At 41.6% G+C, this 25724-nt stretch overlaps 1 protein-coding gene across 12 annotated transcripts in view; it reads left to right on the top strand.

The window, feature by feature from the left end:
- The first annotated feature begins 5411 nt into the window (after positions 1 to 5411).
- The window catches only part of GRIK2 (glutamate ionotropic receptor kainate type subunit 2), a 741992-nt gene continuing 721679 nt past the window's right edge, over positions 5412 to 25724 (top strand). For 7 of the 12 annotated variants that reach the window (XR_015132343.1, XR_015132344.1, XM_086316368.1 and 4 more), the window contains exons 1-2: positions 5412 to 5761; positions 10874 to 11278. Coding sequence is in view for 5 of the 12 variants with exons in the window: in XM_086316368.1 (XP_086172494.1) it covers positions 11164 to 11278 (115 nt within the window). In the remaining 7 variants the exon portion in view is untranslated. Of the gene's footprint in view, positions 5762 to 10873; positions 11279 to 14589; positions 14728 to 25724 lie in introns of those variants that run through there. The other 5 variants (XR_015132345.1, XM_086316370.1, XM_086316371.1 and 2 more) reach the window with 1 other exon arrangement.

The raw sequence follows: 25724 nt of genomic DNA, 5'->3' as shown, positions 1-25724 counted from the left end.
AACCCTCAGGATAAGAGTGAGCTGGGCAGATACTGCTTTGTTCTGGCTGCCTCTTTTCTTGTACCAGCAAGAACAATAAACTACAATGTTGTGAATCCCAGTCTTGCCTTCGCTATTTGTTTGTCCATAGGCAAGTCACATACCTTTCTATATTTTAGTTTTAGTATCCTTAAAATAGTAATTATACTTTTGACAAGATTGTTTACAGAGTCCATATGTGATATTTTATGTGAAACATTTTGGAATAGGGTAGGACTTATATGGGCTTCCCAGGTGGCACTAGTGGTAGAGAACTTTCCTGCCAGCGCAGGAGAGGTAAGAGAAGTGGGTTCGATCCCTGGGTCAGGAAAATCCCTGGGAGGAGGGTATGGCAACCCACTCCAGTATTCTTGCCTGGAGAATCCCATGGACAGAGGAGCCCGGTGGGCTGTAGTCCGTAGGGTCACAAACAGTCAGACACGACGGAAGCAACTTAGCATGTACGCATATGTGCACAGGACTTATATAAATAGCTGTTTTTCCCCTCTGAAACTTTTTATTAAGCTTCCAAGAAACACGAGAGATTAATGGTAGGTGGGGAATAGTCCTGAGGATTTGTGTTGGCAGTTCCTTCGTGATATGACCAATTAAGATGCTGTTTTTTGAAGAAGCATGTCCCTGCGTGCCTTGTCTCACCCAGAGTGGGACCCCCTCTCTACCTGTCCGTATGCCTAAGGATCTTCAGAGTTTCTTCCCTCCTTAGTTGCAGGTGGGATGGGGAGTCTAATAAGAAATATTTTCTAGTACAAAGCCTCTCTACTAGATGCCAGTTGTGTGCCAACATATTCCAACTTTTATAACAGTGCTTTCTACAAAAGAAGGAGCAAGAATGTCATGGTCTTGCTAATAGAAGTGACTGTGTGCCTTTAGAAATATCTTGCAAAGTATATTGCCTACATTTTTCCTCATTGTTTTGTCTTTATTTCCTTAAAACATATACAAATACATGCTAAGATAATTAATAAATAAGTAAATTAGCTAGGAGTTGAAGAAGGACTTGGCCAGTTAGAGATTGGAGAGGTGAGGGGACAATGATAGTGAGGAAGATGAGGGGAGACGGTACAAAGTAACCTCAAGAACCTAAAACTTAAATTGGTAGGAAGGGTGCATGAGAATCCTTGGAATTCTCACAGATTTATAGTCATCTAAGTAGAGTACTTGAGGAATACTTTGGTCTTGGTACTATTTCAGTAGTCCAGGCAGAAGTGAAATGACTAAGTGAGCAAATTTTGACACTGAGAAAGTTGGAATGCATTATGTGTAGAAGATGCTAAATGGAAATAGATTTACACATGAAGTAATAAACTGACTATAAAAGTAGAAGAATGAGTCATTGCAGGTGACTTGGAGTCTCATTGATGTGTTGAGTCTGGATATGGTCACATCCAGAATGAAGAGGATCAGTTGTATGTTTTACATGCCTAGTGAGATGGAAAAGTGCATTGGAGGAGGTATTTAGATCGCTCTGCCACCTTTTCCTTTCTAGGGGGTGAAGGGGTATCTTCTCCAGAAAAAAATAGCAGGCAAAAGCCTTGAGAGTTCAGAGGTCTGGCAATAATGACCTTCTCTGACCCACACTTTCATACGCAGAAGTTAAAACAGGCATCCAGAACAACCCCACACACTCACCACAACCTTAGCACCATACTATGCCTTGGAGATCATTAGGCTTCACTCCCATTTGCCTTTTCTCCCTTTTTATAGCGTCTTTGCAAGAAGCCTGGGGCTTCCAGGTTATTCTGTATCACTTCTCATCTCTACATTGCTGTGTTCATCTCCAAATCCCAAACATTTCCACTGTTCTTAGTCTGGACTCTAGGTATCCAGATGTAGAACGATCCTTAACCCACAATGTGACTCTGAGTAAGTATGTTTGTTTAGATTTCATCATCTGAAAAATTATGTTGTTGGACTACGTTGGTGGTTCTTAGCCTGGGGTTGAGGGACTCATAAGCCTTCAGTGGGCTTCAGGTGCTATGTGCATCTCTTATATTGCATGCAAGATTTCGAGGCTATGTGCCCAAGTGTACATTTTTTTCCGCATACCAAGATCTGTGACCCTGAAATGGAGTAGAAGTCCTTGAAGTTCCTTACAGTCCTAACTTCATATGATTCTAAGTTTTGAAGGTGGATGGCAGAAGACAGGCTGATGTTGCCCTGCCACAATTAGGAGGCAGTCTTAGTCCTGCCACATCCCAGTTGTTCACTCCTCTTTTCTCACTTTGGTTTATTATTGCTTGTAAAATGAAGGCACTGAACTAGATTATTCAAACAGTGTCTTCCAATTGAATGAATACATGTAATTCAAACAAACCAGATCAACACAAAGAAACAAAACCTGGTAGAAAGCTTGGAAATTCAGTGATCTCTGCTGAGTCCTCAGGAGTCAAAATCCCAGACATGCTAATGTGCTAAGAGCATTTTGAGAAGGAAGATGGAGAAGCGGTTTCTTCATTCAATTCAAGCTGAGGGACTCAGCTACCTTCTCAAAGACGGGAGATCAGGGCTTCAGGATGACTGGGAATGACTTTCTTCAGAGAGACTTGGGATCTGATATCTTAAAGTTTAACTTCATAAATCCTGACATAGATTATGGAAAAGATTTTACAGTTTTGGAGAATTTATTTTGAAGGTTTAAATGGGTGTGTATAGGCTAAAGTTCCCCTGTGAGTCCGCTTTTCTCATTAGAATCCAGGTAACATTTTATTTAGAAGGAAAAACAGAAATACAGTATACTAACGCATATATATGGAATTTAGAAAGATGGTAACAATAACCTGGTGTACGAGACAGCAAAAGAGACACTGATGTATAGAACAGTCTTACGGACTCTGTGGGAGAGGGAGAGGGTGGGAAGATTTGGGAGAGTGATATTGAAACATGTAGAATATCATGTAAGAAACGAGTTCCCAGTCCAGGTTCGATGCGCGATACTGGATGCTTGGGGCTGGTGCACTGGGACAACCCAGAGGGATGGTGTGGGGAGGGAGGAGGGAGGAGGGTTCAGGATGGGGACCACATGTATGCCTGTGGTGGATTCATTTTGATATTTGGCAAAACTAATACAATTATGTAAAGTTTAAAAATAAAATAAAATTAAAAAAAAAAAAAGAAAATGAATTTGTCACAACTTGCATAATTTTGATTTGTTTCACTTTTCTCACAGCTCTCTCCTCTTGCCCCTCATTCCCTTTCCAGTGCCTGTTATTTCTGTCTTTATGAGTGTGTCCTGTTTGCTCTGGAAAAGAAATTCACGACCAGGTTGGAAAAGAAATTTACAACTACTTTCTAAGAACACACATAGCACTTAGAGGACGTTGTCTGATGCCACCTCTCCTTCCCCAGAAACAATGTGGTCTTGGGGACAACAAGGTGGAAGTGGGAGCCTGAGCCCAGGAATCCATTATTCTTTCATTCAGCACCTACTACATGCCAGAGCCTATGCTTATCACAGTCAGATGAGGCTCACTCCCTACTCTGCATTCTCAGAGTCACAACAAAACAAGGCTGGATCCTTCCGCCCAGGGATTTGCTGCAGAATCTACTCTGTGTCCAGTGTTTCGCTCCTCCCTCCCCTGGAAGTGGGGAGGCCAGTCCTGTGATGACAAGGAAAGTGTCTTTGGCCAGTAGACAAGTTGTCTTCATTACTCCTGTGAGGCAGTGGGATTGAATGGGATATTTTACTGGGCCTGGCCCGAACTTGGCTGTACCTCGAGGGCCCATTAGGCTGCAGGTCACAGCAGCTGGAGCCCAGGCGCCCAGAGCCGGTCACGCGTCTGTGCTGCCCGCTCCAGGAGGCACAATGGAGTCATTGACTATTTATTTACTCCGTACAACAAGGCCGCTGTTGACTTAATTACGGGAGCCTGCCTTTCACCCTAGGGATCTTTAAATGACTAACTGGACGCTACATTGCCACTAGCTCATCTCTCCTTAACTTCTTTAAAACCCGAGGGTTCCCTGCCTGGGCGTGGGCAATAGGCATGCAGGAAACAGGAGGGCCTGGAGTGGTGACCCACCGAGTAGACTGGTGGTTTTGCTTGAGAACCGGATAGCGTTTGTCGGGAGTAAGTTTTTGAGAGCTTCAGGGCTAGTCTGAATCAGGCGCTAACCCCAGGGTGTGGAGGGACACAAGGCCGCGTCAGGAGCCGACAGGCAAGGACTTAACTCTACCAGGACTGCAAGAAAGGAAGCAACAAAAGGACACAGGCTTGTCTCCAGCTCAGACAGCCAGTCCCTTGGGGGTGCAGGGTCTCTCTACTTCCGGAGCTTAGGAATCAGAGACTGGAGTGTCCCCAGGGATGAGGGCAGCTCCATGGGTTCTCACCAGGCCCTCTCCTTACACAGCCAGTTTGAAAACTGTCTCCCGGCTCAGCGCGCCCGGCCTGCTGCCGCTCATCCTCAACTTAAACTTCCCAGCGAATCCCGGCTGCTTGCCAAGTTTCTCTGGGGGCAACTTGCGAAGTCTCTGCTCTAGTTAATATTGTAGGGCCGAGGATAAAATAGCGACGGTATTGAATAGATGTTGACTTTTCCGACCCAGAGGAGTGGAAATCGGGGATTGTTTGCAGAAGCTAATCGTTTCTACTCAGAAGCAGGGGGAGCCGGGTTTGCTCGCCGCCGGCTGCCCGTCCCTGGACGCCGGGCTTCGAGAAGTCTCGGAAATTTAGGCACCCCCTCCCCAACTCGGGCCTATTTAAGAAGTCTACTGGAGGTTTTAGACCGGCGGCCGCCAGGCCTGGAAGGCTCCCCTTGGCTTCTTTCGCCAGACTTTGCGTCTGAGACCAACAGTTCGGCGCCCACCAGATCTCGAGCCCAACTTCCTTCTGCGATTTGGATTGGGAGGTCAGGGATCTGGGAGGAAAGTAGTCGTCTGCCACTGAGGCTCCAGACGGGCTCAGAGACTGTCCGCTGACTCTTCTGCCCCCAGCCCCTGACTCTCGGGATTGTCTCTGTTTTTGGAGATGGAGGCAGGGAAATGGGCGCCGTGACGGCAGGTACCCGTACGGGTACCCGGGGGAAGCCCATTGGCAGGGTGCACTTGAGGTGGAGGTGGGGGTGAAGCGCAGGTCAAGGTTTTTCTCATAGGGAAATGACAAAAGTTGGACTAAGAGGGCCACTTTGGAGACTACCAGCTTGCTCCCCAAATCCTGGCAGCAGAGTAGATCCGTTGCTATGGTTTCGGAGAGGTATAAAAGCCACCACCCAGAACAAAACGCGCGCGAGCTCCTTCTACCTGTTGTCTACCACCCAGGGCCAGGCAAATCCCTTGGCGATTTGCATCACTCCCTAACCAAGCATCACGTTTCCAGTCGCCCCATCTGAGTAGGCAGGCGTATATGGTGGGGGAAGTCCAGGCCGGGGAGTTCATTATGTCCAAGTGTGTGTGCGCGCCCAGAATTTTCTCACCTTAGCTCCTACGGTCCAGGGGCGAGCGCTGCGCCCTGGTGGCCGCGGCGGCCCGGAGCGTGTAGGGACCGCGGGGAATAGAGCGCGGCGCCTTTAAAGCAAGAGGCGAGGAACCCCCGCCAGGAGGCGTGTCTGTCTCCGCCGCTGCCGCGGCTCCGAGGTCTTCGTCTCCGCCGCCGCCGTCACTCGCGCTCGGCGCCCGCGGCTGCGCTACTCTGTCCGGGAACCGGGGACTTCCCGCCCGACCTCCTCCGGCTGCTCCTCCCCGAGGACCACCCCTCCCCCTCCCCGCCCACCTCACCCCCAGCGAAAGGTAAGGGCTTCCCTCGGGTGGGCTCCGCTCCGGGCTGCCTCCGGAGACGTCTGTTCCCACGAGGACAGGAGAGACCTGGGGTGGGCGAGGGGCATTTTCCGCCTGGAGAGGAAGAAGGCGCGGTGGAGCCCGGTGCTCTCGGGGCACCCGCTGGACCGACTAGCTGCGAGTGGCTTTGTCCCGCTCGCCTCAGCCAATTCCCGTCAAGGATGCAACTGGCTCGGTTGGCTGCAGGCGCTCGCGTTCTCCCCATAAAATAATTTAATAAGTGGACGTGTCAGGAAGTGGCCTCAGCTACTGGGACTCACGCGAGGCGAAGAGAGACAGATGGCAAGAAGCTGTGTGTCCGCCTGCGGGTCTGACCAACTCCCCAGCCTCCCTTCCATCCGCCCATTCATCTATTAACCCTACTCCTTAGTTCGGTGCTGAGGAAGTACAGACATTGATTTTAACCGGTGCCAGTACTAAAAGCCTCTGAAAAAAACTCGGAGAGTGTCCCATTAGGGTGAGGGGAGTGGTGTTACCAGGGTGGATCATAAACGTCAAGAACTTTTAATGACTCTCATTCTCTGATATTTTTACCTTCAAAGAGTTCTTTACTAAACCAGGGGACCTAGCTGAGGCACCTTAGAAAATGATTTCCAATTTAGGGACTAGGAGAGGTTAGAAAACTTAACTACTACTATCCTGATGGTAACGCACAGATTATCTTCTCTCATTTCTTCATCTTCATGCTGTAAGTATCATGTCAGCAGAAATTACCTTATGGATTGATGGTTATTTTAATTTCACAACAGATCATGATTCATTTGAATCTTAGTTTGTAGTTTAGCTGCTGAAGATAGGCACTGATATTTCAATCTTGATTTGTATAAGTTCATTACCTTGTAACTTTTTATATAAATCATTCCTGTAACAACCAAAGCAGCTTCCAGTGGCCCTAGGAATTTATTAAACAAACAAAATGAAACACACAGAGGGAAGGTGTTAGACAAATAAATGATGCTAGAAATCTTACCTGTTTTCTTCTATTTAAACCCATTAAAGATTACACAGTTCTGAAATTTTTTAAAAAAGGTTTCAGGTCATGTGAATCTATTCCAATTCAATTTCTTAATTAAGATACACTTCTTTTCTCATCTAAAAATTAATTAAGCTCTAAATATCATTAATCATCAATGCAGCAGAATGTTGGTGTAACAGCTGAAATGTGTTCAGAATCACAAGGGATTGCATAGCATAGCACTCATAGGAAGGGTGAAGTGCAAATATGCAACAGTGTGGTTTTAACTGATATCAGCTCTGACATTATTCTCTGGCACCTCTAATGCCATGGATGAACAGGCTGTTTATTTTAGCTTAGCTGCAATACAACAGGCCACATGCATGGAAGAATAGGTCAGGTGTTACTATAAGATGAGGGTTTTCAAATGTCACATATCAGCAGGACTTCAGTGACAAGTCAAGTGGAATTCTTAGAAAAAATTCCATGTGAAAAATGAAATATAGATATAACATGAAAGAACCTTTGAAAAACACCTTTGAAATTCAAGTTATCCTGGGATATGTATTTGCTATTTCTTGCAAAAGGTAGAGGCATTGTCTTTTAAAACCTTGTGCTGTAAGGATTATTACACATTTGTACATGCCCCAGCAGGTGGCAGCTAACTAGAATAAGATTCATTTTCACTGGGAGAATAGAAAACTAAAATTGCTTCTCAAGTAATAGTGCCCAAGAATAAGAGGTCATTAGTGTCAGTAAATATAAAAATAGAGTAAAAGATGAAGCTAATGGCTTTTTATTGTTGTTATTGGAACAAGCTCTGGGTGAACATGGAATGCATTTTGTTCTTTGCTAATTTATCATGGGCTTGATATCTTTCATGTCAGCCTTCTATCTGTGTGGTTTCTTTTTTCTTTTCTTTTTTAGGCTTACTTTTAGACACAGCTGCTCTGTGTGTGTGTGTATATATGTGTGTGCGTTTGCAGTTTGTCATCACTGCTTTGACCTTGGAACCTACAGAGCTTTGGCTCCTGGAAGTAAAGGTTGCCATATGGTTAAAATGAGAGAAAAAGCAATCAAAACCATGGAATAAGGTGTATGAACCTCAGAACTACTAAATATATATGATTGTCTGACACCACTAGGGTTTTTTTTTTTTTTCTTTTGAGGAGCAAATTACAAATTTAAAAGAAGAGTTAAATATGATCAGTAAATACTATATAATGACTCTATCAATCCTTCATATAGACCCAAAATTATGATGCATGGTATCAGTATTGTGGAGAAACTTGTAATAACTTCAGAATTGCCATACCACATCTTCTACACCATCAAATCATTTTGTTCTAATATTGGGGAGGTAATTGTAGGGGTTTTATTGTTGTTGTTGTTTTTGCCCCGGAAGCAAGTGAAGTTTAATGAGAAAGAATGACAATTAGACCCTGTAACGGATGGAAATCTGAAGGTGACAAATTCGAAAGCGATAACTAATTATACATTTTAGAAATGTCTTTAGCCACTGAACACTGACAGAATTATTCAGTATTCTGAATTTTGGTGGTCTTTCAGGCAACTTTCTGTACTGAGAAACAAGTAGTTTAGTGCTCATGAGGGGACTCACAGTTAATGTAAATGAATGGCTTTTGTAGTAGTATGCTTTGGAAAGGGATGGCTATTGGCACATCCTGGGTATGCTAAGCAATCCCCATTAAGTCACACTGAAATATACACACAACACAGTTGACAAAATAGTCTTCTTGACAATGTGAACAATGTAATAATTCAAACTCCCAGAATCTGTATAGTGGAAATACGCACACTGTCGCTTCCAATGGTACATTACCCATTCAATGTACTACTTTCACTGTACTGCTCCAAAAGAAATCCACGTCTGGAGCGCTGTCCGCGGTACTGAAGAAAGGTCGTCTCTTGTCTTGCAGAAGTTCAATTGGACAGGTGGAGTTGCTGTCTGTGGTGTTGAAATCTTTCAGATTAGCTGATGGATGTAAATGAACCTAATTTAGCATATGTGCAAAACTGGTTCTTTGGGGACCAATTAATGGTAAGAAAATTTTGCGATAGACTTTTTACTGCCTAATTTACTATGTAAGAACTTCATGAATCTGGAAGCTTGATCTTTCAGTACAGCTAGACACCCAATAAATAATCTCACAAAACCTAAATAGTTTCGGATGCTAGTTTTAAGTAGAAAAGTTACAACTGTAATATCAAATGCCATTATGTTAACAGAATATATGAACAAGGAGTTATGGTACATTTTGTTCTCGCAAGTTCCATTAAATGCTAACTATACTGCAAAACTGCAGTATTTTGATTAGCCACATCAAAACGTACTATTTTTAGGTAGAAGATATCAATTATATTGACATAAAAAATAAGAATATTTATTTTTGCCCTGGCAATCATTATTATCTCTCCTAGGATCAAAAATAAAAAGGACAAATAGAATGGAATAAATGAGACAGCAAATACAAGACAGGGTATGTTAGGCTGTACATGCTTTACAAGAGATATTTTAAACATGGACTGAAGGAGTCGCTAGATACCCTTGGTTTTAGCACAAGGTGTTCCCTTTAAAGTGCTCAAATAGTCAGATTATTTGATTGAATTGCCTGCTACACTGCAGAACTAGCCATTCATGATATTTATTTTTGACACTGCAGATATGCCTCCATTAAAAAAAAAAAAAATCAATGCCCACCTAATGCCTTTGCAGAATGTAGGTTTATTTTCAGATCAGCATTTTATACTATCTTAAGAAAAATAGATTTAAAATAGATTTAAGAAATCTTGCTATCTAGAAGAAATACTTCTCATATCACTCATTTAAAAATTAGGTATTCTTCAAATATGATATGATCTGATAACTTTTTCATAAGGGTTAACATTATGTCCTCTTAGTTGGTTATGAAAAAGATATTACTTTTAAGATACAGTTTCAGCAATTTGCCTTTTGGGCTTCCTACCACTTAAAAATATTAATATATAGTAATATATTTATCACTGTCCAATTTATTTTCACTTACTAATGTAACTATTATGGTTGGATATTTTACCTATATGCATCATAGAGGACAGCTAAAATACAAAAGAAAATATAATTATGTACTTTTTTCCTTGAATAAATTGTGAAAGCCAAGACAACAGTCACTGTCTGGGGACTCTGATTATTCTGATCAGAACACTAAAAAATAAGGCATTTTTAGACAAAACCATGACACTCAATGCCACTTAAGCTACAATTCCATATTTCATGTCTTCAAGAAAAAGATATTCAGAAAATCAAAGTGAGAGGAAATTTGGGCATAAATTATTGAAGCCTTTGGAGTTTGCTGCACCTTTTCAAATATCATTGTATTTTAATATATTCACAATTATTTTAAGATAAGGTAAAAAATGGGTGGGGAAATATGATTCCTTCATTTTAACATTTCCTCCCTAAAAGTCCACTTGCAGAAATGTATTTTTATTACTGCGTAGTAATCAAAGAATGTCTCACTCAAGTTTTTAAAGACTATCTTTACCTCTCCAATAGTATTTCAATCTATATTAATGCCTAGGCAAAATTCTAAAAGTATAAAAAGACCCTTGTTCAGCCTAAAAACAAGTTACATTTGCAGTAAATTTCTCTGTTTTAGACCACTTCTTTATTCACGACTCCTAGGCAAAGTGACTTTGACTTAGGTTGTCATTTATTAAAATTCATCAGTTGATGTAGGAAGTCCACTTGCATAGCTCAGTCACTATCTTAGTAAAGACTTTTACTGGAAATAAAAGCACTTGTTTTTCCCCACGTAAATAAATCCAACTTCCTCCTTGCAACTCAAGGTGGGCGACCAGACTGGTTGCATAATAGATATTGGGAAGCTCACTGGCAGGAAGCCTTAAGAGGCAAGCAGCTATCTCAATTTTTCTCACTTAATCTTGGCTTCACGTCAGAAGCTGTGCAGCAGTGCAGTGGAATAGGGCCTGGCGAAACCTTTGCGAGCAAAGCGCCTTTTGTGTTGGGACCGTGGATCGCTCCCGGCGCCTCGGCGGTTTCCAAGGCTGGATTTCCTATTGATTTTCCTCCTCCTCTGCTTCCCCAGGCTCGCGCGGCCGGACATTGTGGGTGTGCGTGCTGGCTTTCTCCCGGATGCTCCCCGAATAACATGGATGTCCCACCATCCCTTGCAGTGGAAGGTTGCTCCTTGGCGCAGTGAGTGAAGAACATGCAGCGATTGCTAATGGGTTTGGGAAGCGGAGACTCCTTCCTCTCTGTGACCATGCCGTGATCGTGTCTGCGGCCACCACTCGACGCATCCTCATTCCTACCCAAACCGGGAGCCTAACGCTAGATCGGGGAAGTGGGTGCTGCGCGTGTGGACACAGAAACACCATGAAGATTATTTCCCCGGTTCTAAGTAATCCAGTCTTCAGGCGCACCATTAAACTCCTGCTCTGTTTACTGTGGATTGGATATTCTCAAGGAACCACACATGTATTAAGATTTGGTAAGATTCCCCATCCCTCTCCATTGCCGGCTCAGAGGCAGCCGGATGTAAACAGGCGTGTTGGCTCTGCTAGGCGGGTGGGCTCGGTGCATTTCGACCTGTTCCCTGCTCCGAGGCTTTCCGAGGTTTGAAAGGACCCACTTGTGCTTTTCATTTCATTTATTTCCCCCCTTTTTATTAAAAAAAAAAAATAGCCGTGGGAGGATGCGGCGAGTGTCAGTGTGTGGTAGTGGTCGCTGCGTTACCTCCCCATGGTAGCCAGTGTCAGAGTCGGTAATGACGCTGGGGGTACGGCCACCGCCGCTGCTCCCGCTTGTCTCCCCGGGAGCCTCCGGGCTTGGCTCGCAGTTCCTTCCCCAAGAACGTGAGCGGCTGGGGCTACACGCCTCTCGGATTGCCCCAGCTGATGAGTTAATATCTGGTAACTCTTTGGCAAGTTGGCGCCTGTCCGCTTCCGCGTGGGACCTGGACAGGTCCGCAAGTGAAGGGCGCTAATCTTTTTGATTTGTCATCAGAGACAGCCTTTTCGGTTAATCTCTCCATTTTCTCAATGCCTGGTGCCTTTATGGATACGCGGAGCTTTAAAAAATACTGTTGTAAGGTTGAAAGGTACTTAACACAGGGAGGCTGCTGTTTGAGTGAAATAGCGTCATAAGGAAGGGTTTCTGTCTGTTTTTAAGTTGTGAGTCTTCTCACATCTTGCTCGCTGTGCCTCCCGGACTAATACATGATAAACAGTGATGATAAAGGCCGAGGGAATCTGTGTATGGGAGCCTAAGTCTGCACCTTTATTTCACTTGTAGCATGATTTAAACAAAAAAGAAAAAGCTAAAATGGCAATTATATATTAGGGGAATCCATTGTTTTTCTTAAGGAATCAGGTTTCTTTAGGGCTCAAAGTAAAATCTAAACATGAGACTCCAGTGGAAAGGTTGGCCAGAAGATTTACTTGGAGGAAATGAAGCGTGGGCAACACTCAGCCTCTCTCCACTGGCCAATGGAGTTTCAGTAGAACTAGTCAGGAAAAGTTTCCTTAAGTAGATAAGAGCCAGAGAAGAGAAAGCCAACAGGGTAAAGGCTCCCACTGTGGGCACCTCCTCTGACACTTCAAGTGGATTTAGACCAAAGAGTGCAGGAAACCATATAATCCTGAGTATGTGTCTTTGAGATAAAAGCAGATACATTAAGTCACTCAAATTTAAATCAAAGAGTGATTGCCTGCATTTCCCATTATGTCAGCAGCATCTTCTCTCTTGTCTGTTTCTTATACGCTTTTTCTATAAGGATAAAATTTATCATCTATCTGGGGCTTTGTGGAACCTGGGTAGGAATGCTTTCACATACTGAGAAAGGGAACCCTTCTTTCCCTCCCCCACCAATACATAGACACACCTGGAGCCCACAGGACTGATAATGAGAAAAGACAATAAGTGGATTCCTACTGTTGTAGTTTTCCTGCTTTCTGCATGCCTTTAGATGGTACTTAAGCACGTTGCTCTTAGCAACAAGAGTCCACAGGAATGCTTGTTTCTTTGGATGAAATTAAATGGGTCCCTGTATCATTGGAAACGTGTGTTCCGTTGCTCTGCTTCAAGCATTGTAAGTGCCACAGTTTGGTAGTTTTGCCCAATATTTTGAGTAGTACAACCTACTTATTTGGAATACTGAGGTGTCTTCTGAACTGTGTTTGTGAATGAGTGTCTTAGTGTGTTTGAGGACTAAGAGGTGGGGAAAGAAGAAAGCTGGGAGCCGGAAAACGACCACCAATACTCTAAAGATTTAATTATTGCTGCTCTGGTCTTGCAGCATAATATTTGCTGAATCATTAGATTGTTACATTCGCTGATCATTTCATATCTTCATATTAAAAATCTTGGCGACTGTAGCAGACTGTGTAGCAGCTTTCCAAAAGAGCTGACACACACACAAAAATACATTTTCCTAGACCAGTGCTTACTAAGAATGTCCGTAAGAAATAGGGGAGTAGGAAAACACCTTCACACCTGTGCCTTGCTACCTTAAACCAACTGACCAGTTTCTAGATAACCTGTTATTTTCTCCATTAACTTCAAACATCTTCCACGCGGAGATCCATTTTCTCTGGTTTGTGACTCGAGTTGAGTGGTGAAGGATTGTGTACATTATAACCATTGGAACATTTCCCTGATGGAGATATTTTGATGCAATGGCGGGAGTTTTATTTTCTTCTGGGAAAAACATGTTCTGAATGAAGTGGAGGTTGGTTGCGCGCGTATGAGCCACTCTTGAGAAATGTTATTTTCAACTTCAGCTGAAAAGGTGAACCAGAGGCTCACCACTGGCCCGGAGCCTTGGAAGGGAAGGGACTCGCTAGTGGAGCAGCTGCCTCTGGGGCGCGGGTGAGAAGGTGGCCTCCAGCCCCTTCCCCCTCCGACCCTGGTGTGGCCTCTGCCAGCCGCTCGGCGCCTCTGCAGCGGCACTATGGCAACCGCGGGCCCAGTTCGGCTACCGCCCCATCCTCAGACCCCTTTCCCGTAGGTGGTGGAAAACCACCTTCGTGGGCTTTAAGCAGTCCTTTCCCGGTTTTCCCCGTTCCCACTATGACGGTGACTTGACCCTGCATCCTCCTACCAACGGGTGTGGATAGGGGAGCAGCTTAGGGTACTGTGTTACTTGCCAAGTCCCTCGCTACCCCCGCCCATCTTCTGGATGGATGATCAGTCTCTCTCTCGCTCGCTCGCTCTCTGTCTTTCTCACAAACACACTCGCTCGCGCGCCGACAAATGCACTCTCGGGAGGCACGTCCACCACTCTGGCACAATGACTCCTCTTTGGTTCCCAGAAAAACTTCCTGCAGTCGCGTGCGCCAGCGCCTGTATCCCGGCGCCCCCTCCCCCTCGCCTGACCTAGGGCGGCACACCCGGGCCTGCTTCTCCGAAGATGCTTTGCAAACACCTCTGGGAGACCGTCTCCCGAGCGCCGACTCCAGGGAGCTTTCCCGAAGCTTTCGGGCAGCCCGGAGCGATGGGGGAGCAACCTGAGGATCAGCCTAGGGTCAGCTCCTCGCCCGTGGGCGGGCCGGCGTTGCGCCTCGGGTGGGTCATGGCGGATTCCCCTCCCAAGATCCTGGTTTGGCCCCGCCTGCCTTCTCCTGGGCGACCACCCAGCGGGCGCGTGCACATGGTGGAGCTTGGACAGTTAAGAGGGTTAGTTTCCCCGCTCCAGGTTAGGTCTAACGTTCCGGGGTCGGCGTTTCCATGCGCGGAACTGCCACGCCCCCGCGGGCCCTCTCTGGTGCGCTTCGGCCCCGCAGCCGGCGGCGGGGGCGGGCCATGTAAACGAGGCACCTTTGTCTCCCCGCAGCTGCGGCCCGGCCCAGCCGGCGGTTGGAGGGGCGCAGGCGGCATCCTTCCGTCCCCGGGGGCGTGGGCCCCACTGCCTCGTTCTCCCGAAATGACAGTGGCTCGGAGGTACTTGAAGGTTTCTTTTGTTACTTTCGCCACCCTCTCTTCCGGGTCCGCTCGACCTCTGCTCCCCGGAAAGCAAGGGGAGGAGTAGAAGCCAGCTCGGGATTGGGCTCCGCGCAGGGCTAGCAGTCCCGTCCGGAGTGTGGGGGGCAGGGAGCTTTGGTATCCTCTAAGGAATCAGTCCCCAAACCATCACTTGTTTAGGATCTTTGAGGTCGAGTTGATCACATTCCTTATCTGAAATGGCATTTCGAATGCCAAGAACGAAAACGTGAACCCAAACTTTCTCCCAAACTCGTGGGCAGCTTCTCCAAGACTTCTCTAGGAAGAGCTGAGCTGGTTTGTGGTAGGCCACTAATTCCCTTCAGATGTCGACCTAGCTTTTCTCTTTGGCGTGTTAGTAGGGCGGCTTTCTTAAAAGGCTTTCCCAGCTGAGGTCTTCCCAGGACGCGCTCGGACTTCTTGGCACACTGTGCGCTGGCCCTGCGTCCATGCACACGCGTAGCGTCTTCCTTGTGCCCAGGCCGAAGGTGAAGGCCGCCAGCTCAGGGACAGCCCAGGTTATAAAGCCCACAGGGTGAGAGGGAACGGAATGGATTCCTATGGAAATCCCCCTACTTAGTGGCTAGTTCATGTGCTCCCAGATATAATAATTAGCAGCAGATGTACTACATCATAGAGGAGTGTAAGCGAATTGGCTGGGCTTGGAAGCTGCCACTCTCTACAAGTTCTTTGAAAGAGATTTTTCTTCCTTTGGGAGGTGAGGTGGGCGGGAGGGAGGAGTGGCCTTACATCTGGAAGCTGGAAAACGCTCTTGGGAGGCGGGGATGGGGGAGTAACAGCGGCTACTGAGTGAAACAGATAAAGCCCGAACACCTGCTCAGCTGAGCTCTGGAAAGCAGGGGAGGGGAATCTTTCCAAGAATCGCCAACACTACTGCCGCACTAAAAAGAAAAAAAAAACCAAAAAACCTGTTTTTGACATAAGTTCCCACTTATTCTTAAAGCTTCAAAGAATAGCTCTGATGTGATCCATCAACAGAGGCACACTCATTTCAGAAAATGACTTTGAAAAATGATCTTTCCGTCCTCTAGAAATAGCACCCCTTCTCCACCCAGACACGTGGAACTCAACACGTTTTCTGGCGTTGTGAGGTTGTCTTTATGCAGGGGTTTGTATGTCAGTAGGCATTTCTCCAGAAAGACCACCTTTTGCTTTTTAACTTAAGTGTCATTGCAGTGTGTTCATTCCCTGAATTCTCAAATGACACTGTTTCAACATTTACTCAGCACAGGGAAGTTAATGCTCCCACACAAAGGAGGAGCGTAATATAGACCAAGCATGGGATGCATCATTGATTATCAGGGCCTTTTCAAGTCTATTCACCTTTAAATAAAGGGTTGCCTATGATAATGATGACATAATCTCTGATTTTCTTTTAATTATGAAAATTTCTGATAAAGAAGATGCCTTATTCTTTTGTGGTAGAAAGTCAAGTGAGAGAAATTTATTTTCCTTCTGTTCTTAGGATTTTACTGTGTTATTTTAGCTCCAGTTCCGTTTATTCTTTGGAAATTATCGATGTCCATTTTGACATATCAGAATAGAAAGTAGGTTACTGTCTTTGAACTGTACTATCCTTACGTCACTACATCATTAATCTGCATTAAATCATTAATCTACTGCATCCATAATACCTGGGGTTTCTGAAAGATCCTCGGTTTTCCTCTGTAGGATGGTCTGAAATATTGAAATGGAATTGTTGATTGTTTTGCATTTGGGTGGTGAAGCTTTATCTTCTAAATGGGTTTTCAATTTGTAATCCAGTTCTCAAGGTACTAGAATTGCTTGAAATGAAACTTAAACCCTAAATCTTAGCATGAAAGGTAAGGTCAAAAGCCCTTGAAAGGGAAGGAAGTAGGTGCTCATCATCCTTATTGACTGGTCTAGATTAAACACTGAAGAGGAAGATTTCAGTCTGATAACGTCATAAGGCTTCCTGTTTTTCCTTGCTGCTTCTGCTGACAATTTTGTAAGGTAATTAAATTGGCTGATTGAAGTCAGGGGTGGTCATGGGGTGATAAAGACCATTTGGATTTAATGGAATTTAAAACAACAGAGCACTGAACACAACTCTTACCGAACAAGAATTTTAATGGCCCATTCTGGGTGCTGACTAAATAGAACGCCCTTAAAAAGTTTAATCGAAAGGGCAAGGCAGATTAGCTCTATATAGTCTTTATAGCTGAAGATTGTGGAGTTAAAATTATACCTTTAAAAGACTCATTAATGCATTTTCAAGATTTAATGTAGGTTAAATAAGCTTTCTTCAGACCTTCACCATGTACTGTGAACCTAGGTTTAGGACCAAGTTTTAATAAGGAAATACCTTTAAGAGCTCACTTTATACATGGAACTATATGTGTTTTTTATTTCAAAAGTAAAAGACATTTAAAATTCTTTGAGAGGATCCAGGGTGTTGAGGGTAAGTGATGATGAATCCTTTCATTTCACTAACTGAAAAAAGCAAATTTGAGTTTTCTTTAAACTTTTTTTTTCTTTAAACAGAACTTATTTGTACTAGAGAAACTGCAAAAATAATTTAAAAAAATGTTCTTCTGCAGTTTCAGTGGAGTCCTGGATACTTGACCTTGGTCTTACGCTGTCTTTTTAATTCTTCCCTTGTTTTTCTTAATGAAACTTCTCTGTTCAGGTTACCATACTTTAGTGCATTCAGGTTCCTTCTGCCCCTGAAAAGGACAGTTCTTTGGTTTACACTGAGAACACGTTTAGTGACAGTACCATGGTGAAAGTCAAGCCTCAGTCTCTTATGAGATTGTCCCTTCCAACTGCTTCTTGCCTTGTGAAATTGTCTTCCCAAAGTTGCCTTTTCCTTTGATTATTCCAGAAAAACCTGAAACCCAAGTTTTTACTTAAAAATCTCCCCAATTTAGATTGTACATATTTTTAAAAAATTGTTTAAAAAATTCCAAGTTGACCAAATCAAAAGCACTCAGCTAGATGGGAGGTGGCCTCAAAGTCACCAGTTTTCACCCTCCTGCCTACTCCACATTCCCACTCATTCATCCCTGGATTACTGGCTTATTTGTCTTCTGCCTCACACCTTTAGAGCCAAACATTTCATATTGCTGTATTTTCAAAGTGACAATTAGCTTATCAGATAAAACTAATACTGTAAAACTGAGTGGAAGGTTAGAGAAGACCCTTAAATTTTTTCTGCAGGATTTTTCGTTTTCCATTTTTATTTTCTATTTGGGCTTTGAGGCTCTTCTCCATTTACCGCAACATTCAAATATAGCATTTCCCTATTTATTGATTTGAGCCCTTCATTTTCTTAATTAAAACTAAACATTCTTTTAATAGAGACAGGTTACTTGGACAGCAGAGTTATGTGTAAAGATCTAAAAGGATCTAGGAGGTTGTGGGGTTCAGATATTTTCCTCACTGATACATGTAATTCTATCTATCAGTCTTTTTGGTTTAGCATTTGCCCTCTCCCATGGCCTTGTTTTAAGATAAGTATATTCTGGACGGGAGAGCACATGGTCCCTAGACTGTAAAGTTAGGATGAGTTTATTAGATCAATCGATTCTGTCTGTGGCAGAGATACTCCGATACAAAAGAGAATTCCAGGTGCCTAAGGGAGTGCTGAGTGATTAGCACTGATTTGAAGGGGAGGCTGAAAAAAGAGGGAAGTCAAATACTATCTTATACACAGTCATTTTTAGATTAATGCCAGACATCTCGGTGATTTGTAAATTAATCGTTTTGCTTGTATTAGTCCAAATCTTTGAGCATACGCGATGGTTTTAAATAAGATGTCAGTGATATTCTTATATTGGCATATCTCCTCCCAGTGAAAAGGATCTTTAAATGCTTTTCACACCCTTTTAAATCAACAAGGCACTTTACCATCATTGAGCTAAAGCAAGTATTTGGAAGGTGTTGTCTCTAATTCCCATTTCTGTCTACAGCTCTGCCTCACTCTTGAGTCCTCGACCTATTACAATGGAAATATTGCTCAGCTAAAGTGATCAAATAAGCAAAGCAGATGTTAAAGAAAAGTTCTGCTTCAGTGTCACCATAGGCATTTGGTTTATTTTATGTTGTCTTTTATATCCCGCTTATCTTTTTAGCAACAAATAATTCTGTATTGTTTATTATACCTTTTAGTGCATTCAGGCCCCCGCTTTGTCCAGAAGAAATGAAATGAAAACTCTCTCAAGATGAAGGAAAACTATAGAATTGTATAATATCTGAGCTAAAGGGATCTTTAGAGATCAGATCTGGTATCTAAGGTTTAGACGTGAGTTGCCAAAGGCAATGAAATCGCTTGTTCTGGTCACAGCTAGTTAATGTCAGATTTTAGATCAAAATGTGAATATCCTGACTGCCGGATAAGTAATGTTTTTTAGTGAATTATGCTATTCTTCTAGGGTAGCCTCTGACTCTCTTTGCTTTGTATTAGTTTTAGGAAGAGTTACTGGTTCCTGTCACTTCCCCAAGACTTTTGCCTGCTTTGTTTCTTCTACCTTTTGTTTCAAAGAACAGTATCCCATGAGTTATCCATTTTCTTTATCTCTTTCTGTAGCTCCTTCCATCCCCTTCTCCCATACCTGCCAAAGTCGAAGTCATCTTCTTCCTTGTCCAGAACTTTCACCACACCATTTATTTAGCAAATAATAATTGAGTACATATGACGTACCAGGCAAATATCAATAGAAGTCTAAGATCCAGATTCTGACCTCAAAGATTTTGTAATCCCATTAAAGAGAAAAGACATATACATATTAAAGTGTCATTTGAGTGATACAGAAAATATATACAATAGTTGTTTAAAGGAGATTTCTATAGGTTTGTATTTTTAAAGGCGGGATAAGATGCTGGCTGAGACCTGTTAAAGGAAAAAAAAAGTGTGATAGGGAAGAAGAGAGGGAAATGTATCATTGGCAGAAGACTCAGAACAAGAAAATAGTTTAGGCAGAAGTTAAGAAGGTGAGCTTTGGGACATGGAGTAGACTGGCCCTGTCACAGGATAGATAAGGCCTTGCTTTTTCAGAGCTTTAATATTTAGGTTACAGGGTTTGTACTCCTATTTGTTACCCCTAGAAAGCCATTGAAGTGAAAGGATGGGCTTGACTTGGTCTGCAACACGCAGTCAAGTGGTTTCTCAGTCTGCAGCTTACATTTTATGAAGAAGAAGTGGATCTCTTTTCTCTGTGTTATTGAAATGAAAGCAAAGAACCCACCCTTGTCCTTGAGCATTGAAGTTCTGAAAAAATTCTTTGCCTGGGATCACGAGTACTTCTTAAGTGAAATTCTGAAATGAAATAAAGGGGTATTTTTTTAACACATGGCCATATCAAATGATTAAGCAGAGAAAAGTTTCCTTAATCTAAGGGAGATGCATTGGAAGCCACCTTAAAAGTACCATTAGCGTCTTTGAGGAATATAGTATATTGTCTCCAAGGCATTCATAGTGTTTCTAATTTTAAGAGATTTCCTTTACTGAAATTATATATGTGTGTGTGTGTGTGTGTAATCATTGTATCATTTTATACAATATAAAATTATTTATCAGAATTTAAAATTAAATTAAAATTTAAAGCAATTTTAGTAGAATGCGTTCATTGTAGTGATATTTTCTAATTCTACATGAACTCAGGACCCCAGACCTATTTGAATTATGAATTTTACTTTTTACTTTGTCATCTAGTGAAAAATAATTAAATCTCACTAGGCCTTGATTTATATTTCTGTAGAATGGGTACTTGGTTTCCATCTAACTTCCAAGGATAATATTGGAATTAACAGAAAGATGCATAGAACCCTGGGCTTATTGGTAGAAAAGGACTTTGGGGACTGAGGGTGTAGTCATTCATTTACTGTGTATGGGTAGAGCAAAGTCAAATTTGTTATTACTCATGTGCATTTCATTCAACTTCTTAAACTGTGCATAAAATGTTTGTGATAGTCTGTCTTTTCTAAGACTTCCTTGCATTGCACCTGAAGTGATCATAAACATGTTTAAAAGGTTTATTGACTTTTAGAACCAACTTTCTACTATGTTGGTAGTTAGATAGAAGAGAAAGTCCACAGTTTCTTTTTTCATTTTTGTATATCAGGCATTTAATTGGCATTATCCAATGTCCACAATAAAAGTAGGAAATAAATTACCACTAAAAGCAAAAACGGCTCAGCTGGTAAAGAATCCACCTGCAGTGTGGGAGACCTGGGTTCGATCCCTGGGTTGGGAAGATCCCCTGGAGAAGGGAAAGGCTACCCACTCCAGCATTCTGGTCTACAGAATTCCATGGACTGCATAGTCCATGGGGTCGCAAAGAGTCAGACACGACTGAGCAACTTTCACTTTCTTTCACTTAAAAGCCAAAATATTGTAATAAGCAAAGAAATTATGTTAAATCCAGTGGTTTAAGATTAGTTCACTTTTCCACAGCTGTGTATTTTTTCTCGTTTAAGTTTCAAAACATTTTCTGAAAAGCTGTGCCTGCTTTTATGTATACTTAATTTTTTTTTCCTTCTATCCATCTGCCTATAAAGAACTTTTAGCTATTATTCATGCTTTGTAGATACACAAGTGACTGTACTTGATCCATTTGGAGCAGTGATTCTCAGCTGACAGGAGTGGAATAAAGGAGGGGCAATCTCAAAATTTTATGATAACCTAAAGGAAAAATGGACTGAATGCAGGTTGAAAAATGTCTTAAGTCTTGTTTGTGTGTTTTCTGGAAGCACATCTGCATGGTAGTGGAAATGATGTTGGAGTATGTGAAGTTGCAGTTGAATTCCTGCTTCTGGTGGGTGAAGGACTGAGCACTATTCTATTCTGTAACCTTTCCCTGAGGGTTCTGTGTTGATCTGTTAGGGAGCCTGCCTGGAGACTAGGGCTGATGTTTCAATCACTCATCCTCAGCTTGTTCTCTAAGATGCATTTATCTTCCTCTTGCTGTTCCATGCATCAGCTGTCCTTTTAAAAATCTGGATCGTTTTGTCTCCTCCAAAGGGTCTATCTTAGATGGGGATTCTGCACAATAAATTCAAGCATTGGCAAGGAAATTTGATCAGATAAATGATTCCCAAATCTTGTTTCACATTTAATAATTTAATAATAATAATAATAATAATTTTAAACATTTAATAATTTAAACTCTTGATTCCCAAACCTGGAGATACTGTGATTTAAAATGTTTCATTTTTCACAACCGCATAGTTTCACAACTGGATAGTTGTGCTTTCACTTTTAAAAATATATTTTTAAAGAAAACTCTTAAGGGATACACTAAAAAAACACACACACACACACACAAAATAAAACTCCCAGGCAGGTAGAAAATCAATCACTGAGCTAGATAATCCTAAAGAGATTTTAACCTTAAAATTTATAATTCCTCTGTTTATAGTGGGTGGGTACATTAACTTTCTGGATTGGTAATCAATAATCATGACCAGGCTGTGAAAAACAGTGAGTGAGTTTTGTAGATAAGGGTGCGGCTTGGATATTTTATCATTCCTTGCAGAACACACAGTGTTGGGCTCCCAGCACACCACGGATGGGCTGACTGATCCTTTAAAACGTAAGCATTTAGAATATTCACATTCACATAACCAACCCCACAGCCCAAAGGGATCTTAAGCAGGTGTTGTTTTACAAATAATGTCTAAGATGATGAATAGTTGTGGGACCTTTCCCCCTCAACCTCCTACTAAAGTCATCCCTAACAGATCCTTTTAAAATTTTGTTTTCAAAAAATCTATCAGAAAAACATTGTAGCAGGCATCTGTTCTAGTTAAGAAGACCCTAACTTAGTTGCCATGAATGAGTACATGGAAATGGCCCAGAATCTGGGCAGAAAATAGAGCCTAGCCTAGATGGTGTTCATTAGAAATCTCTTGGACTAAACTACATCCACCCTTACCCCACCTTCCCATTGCTGTGACTATACTGTCCGTGTCATTGCTAGGTCATGGTGCCAAGAGCTGAAATCTGTACACTGCTTTTGGAATGAAACCAGAGTGCTTGTATATTTGTTTCAGGTGGACATTGTCAATTATATACATTTCTTTAGTATTAAAACTGATAATATTTGTATCTGTCCAAATTATTGGTAACTAAGAGCTTTTCATATTAATTACCAATTAGGTAAGACACAAGTTTATTACGTATATTCCAATAATTTAAACTGCAATATGGGAGACTTTATACAGAATTATGTATAGGAGATACCTTATTGATGGTACCATTAATAGTAGCACAATTATAAATTGGTTAGAGATTTTAAAGTATTGAAATCATCATAATTAAATGCTAATGATAATTTTAGGATATGAATTGGGGAAGCTCATTGAGTTAACTTTAGTATTCCTCAGAAGTTTTTATTTGGACTTAGCTGTGTTTGTCACTATATGTTTAAATATTGTCAATTATTTTAATTAATGGAAACATGTAATTTCAAAAACTTGTATTTGGTGGTGTGTAGTTCTCTGGAAGAAGAATGAAAAACCCTTTTATATGGTATGAATTTCACAGATTTTTTTGTTGTTGTTATCTAATTTTTTTTTAAATTTAAGTATAGTTGGTTTACAATGCTGTGTTAGTTTCAGGTGTACAGCAAAGTGATTCAGTTTTACATTTGTATATGTATATTATTTTTCAGATTATTTTCCTTTATGAGTTATTATATTGTTCCCTGTGTTATACAATAGGTCCTTGTTTATTTTATATACAGTAGTGTGCATTTGTTAAACCAAAACTTCTAATTTATCCATTGCTTCCCTTTGGTAACTATAAGTTTATTTTCTATGTCTGTGAGTCTATTTCTGTTTTGTAAATAAATGTCATATGGTATCACTTATATGTGGAATCTGAAAAAAATGATATAAATGAAATTATTTACAAAACAGAGATAGAATAGGTTTTCATATGTATATTTATACAATTATAAGTCTAGAATTATTCTGTCTTTAATCTTTCCATTTGTGGAGTATAAATATATATATATATACATACACACACAGGATATGAAAAAATGCATATGGTAGATAATAATACATTTATATTTATTCAAGGATACTCATTTATTGGCTTTAAATAGGGGTTTCTGACTTTACTAAACTTTACAGCCACAAGAAAGTGGTAAGGGAAGTGAACTGCTCAAAGTTCTTTGAATTTTGTACATCTTTTATTGCCTAGCAGGTCGCCAAACTGCATTAGCATTTTGAATATAAACAAGGATAGAATCTTAGCTAAGATTTCAAAGTACCATATTTTCTAAGTGAAGTGTGGATAGAATTTTAACGCTGAAATTTGTTTATTGTTCTCTTGTACTGTGTATGTTATAAGGGCACTGAACTTGAATACAAAAAATTCTCTACATATTAGTAAGAAAAAGCTGTATTTAGTATAAGTAATCTCTCTCTTTTGGTGCTATTGTTCAAGAAAGAGATAAAGCTAAACTTATCAGAAAATAAAGTAAGGCTTTATACTGTAATTGTAAGGAGGAAGCCAAAAGCTTCCTATCAACTCTTTCAATTTTGCTTCTATTTTTGATTCAGATATTCAACAAATATTTATTCAGCATTGGTATCTAATCCAGTTCTTCAATTATTGACATAATACAATAATGAAAAGCGAGATATAACTGAAGCTTCAAAATATGAAAATTTCCCCCAAATATAGTTATTACAAAATACATTATGTGGAGGTTCCTAATGATACTGTTTTTTTTTTTCTTATAGGCAGCAAGATCTATATTTTTAAAACTCTGTACTATAGGCTGTGTTTCAATATTTTATCTCCTTACCTTGTTAATTTTGAAGAATCCACTGTATTGACTTTAGGAAATTCGGGACTTCCCATGTGGCACAGTGGTAAAGAGCTCACCTGCCAATGCAGAAGATGCAAGAGATGCAAGTTTGATCCCTGAGTTGGGAACATCCTCTAGGTAGGAAATGGGAATCACTCCAGTATTCTTTGGGAAATTCCATGGACAGATGAACCTGGTGGGCTACAGTCCATAGGGCTGCAAGGACTCAGACATGACTGAGCACACACACACAAAGAAATTCACATTTAGTTTGATATAACTTACCAAAATGTATACGCTTGGAGATTTTTTTTTTGCTAATATTTAGAGTTTGTACTTTAATATATATCATGTAATCTATTGCCTATTTGTAATAAATACCTTGGTATTTAATTCTGTACTTGTACAAGCAACCAGTAATCCTATTTGTTATTTTTTCATTCATTCATTCTTTGAATCATTCATTTAGCAAACATTTCACTGCTTACCTTTTGCCATTGGCTTTAGGACACTAAGAAGTTCAAAGTCTCTGCATCAGGACTTCTTTGGCGGTCCAGTGGTTAAGACTCTGTGCTTGCACTGCAGAGGGCATTGGTTTAGTCCCTTATCAGGAAGCTAAGATCCTGCATGCCATGGACACGTCCAAAAAAAAAAAAAGTCTATGTAGATCTCATATTCTACAGGTATAGGTAGCCACCTAAAAGAAAATTGCAAACGATGTGACAAATGCACACAGTAATATGTAAATACATAATCTAACATGAAGAGAGGAATCTGACTACATCTGCAGGGAAAGATTTCTAAAACCTGTTGTTTGCATCTTTCATTAAGACTTGTGATCTACTAAGGCATTTACTGCGGCTTCCCTGGTGGCTCAGGGAGTAAAGCGTCTCCCTGCAATGCGGGAAACCTGGGTTTGATCCCTGGGTTGGGAAGATCCCCTCAAGAAGGCAGTGGCAACCCACTCCAGTTTTCTTGCCTGGAGAATCCCATGGATGGAGGAGCCTGGTTGTCTACCGTCCATGGGGTCAAAAAGAGTCGGACATGACTGAGTGACTTCATTCACTCACTCAAGGCATTTACTTGGACATTCCATTCTTGATATTAGCTTAGCTATTAGAGTGGCTGTGTTGTATGTGTTCCTTCTCTCCACTG

Source organism: Bos grunniens, chromosome 9 (assembly GCF_055505025.1).
Source record: "Bos grunniens cultivar Pamir isolate PY7600 chromosome 9, Bosgru_T2T1.0, whole genome shotgun sequence".
NCBI lineage: Eukaryota > Metazoa > Chordata > Mammalia > Artiodactyla > Bovidae > Bos > Bos grunniens.
This window is presented reverse-complemented; position numbering and strand designations above follow the sequence as displayed.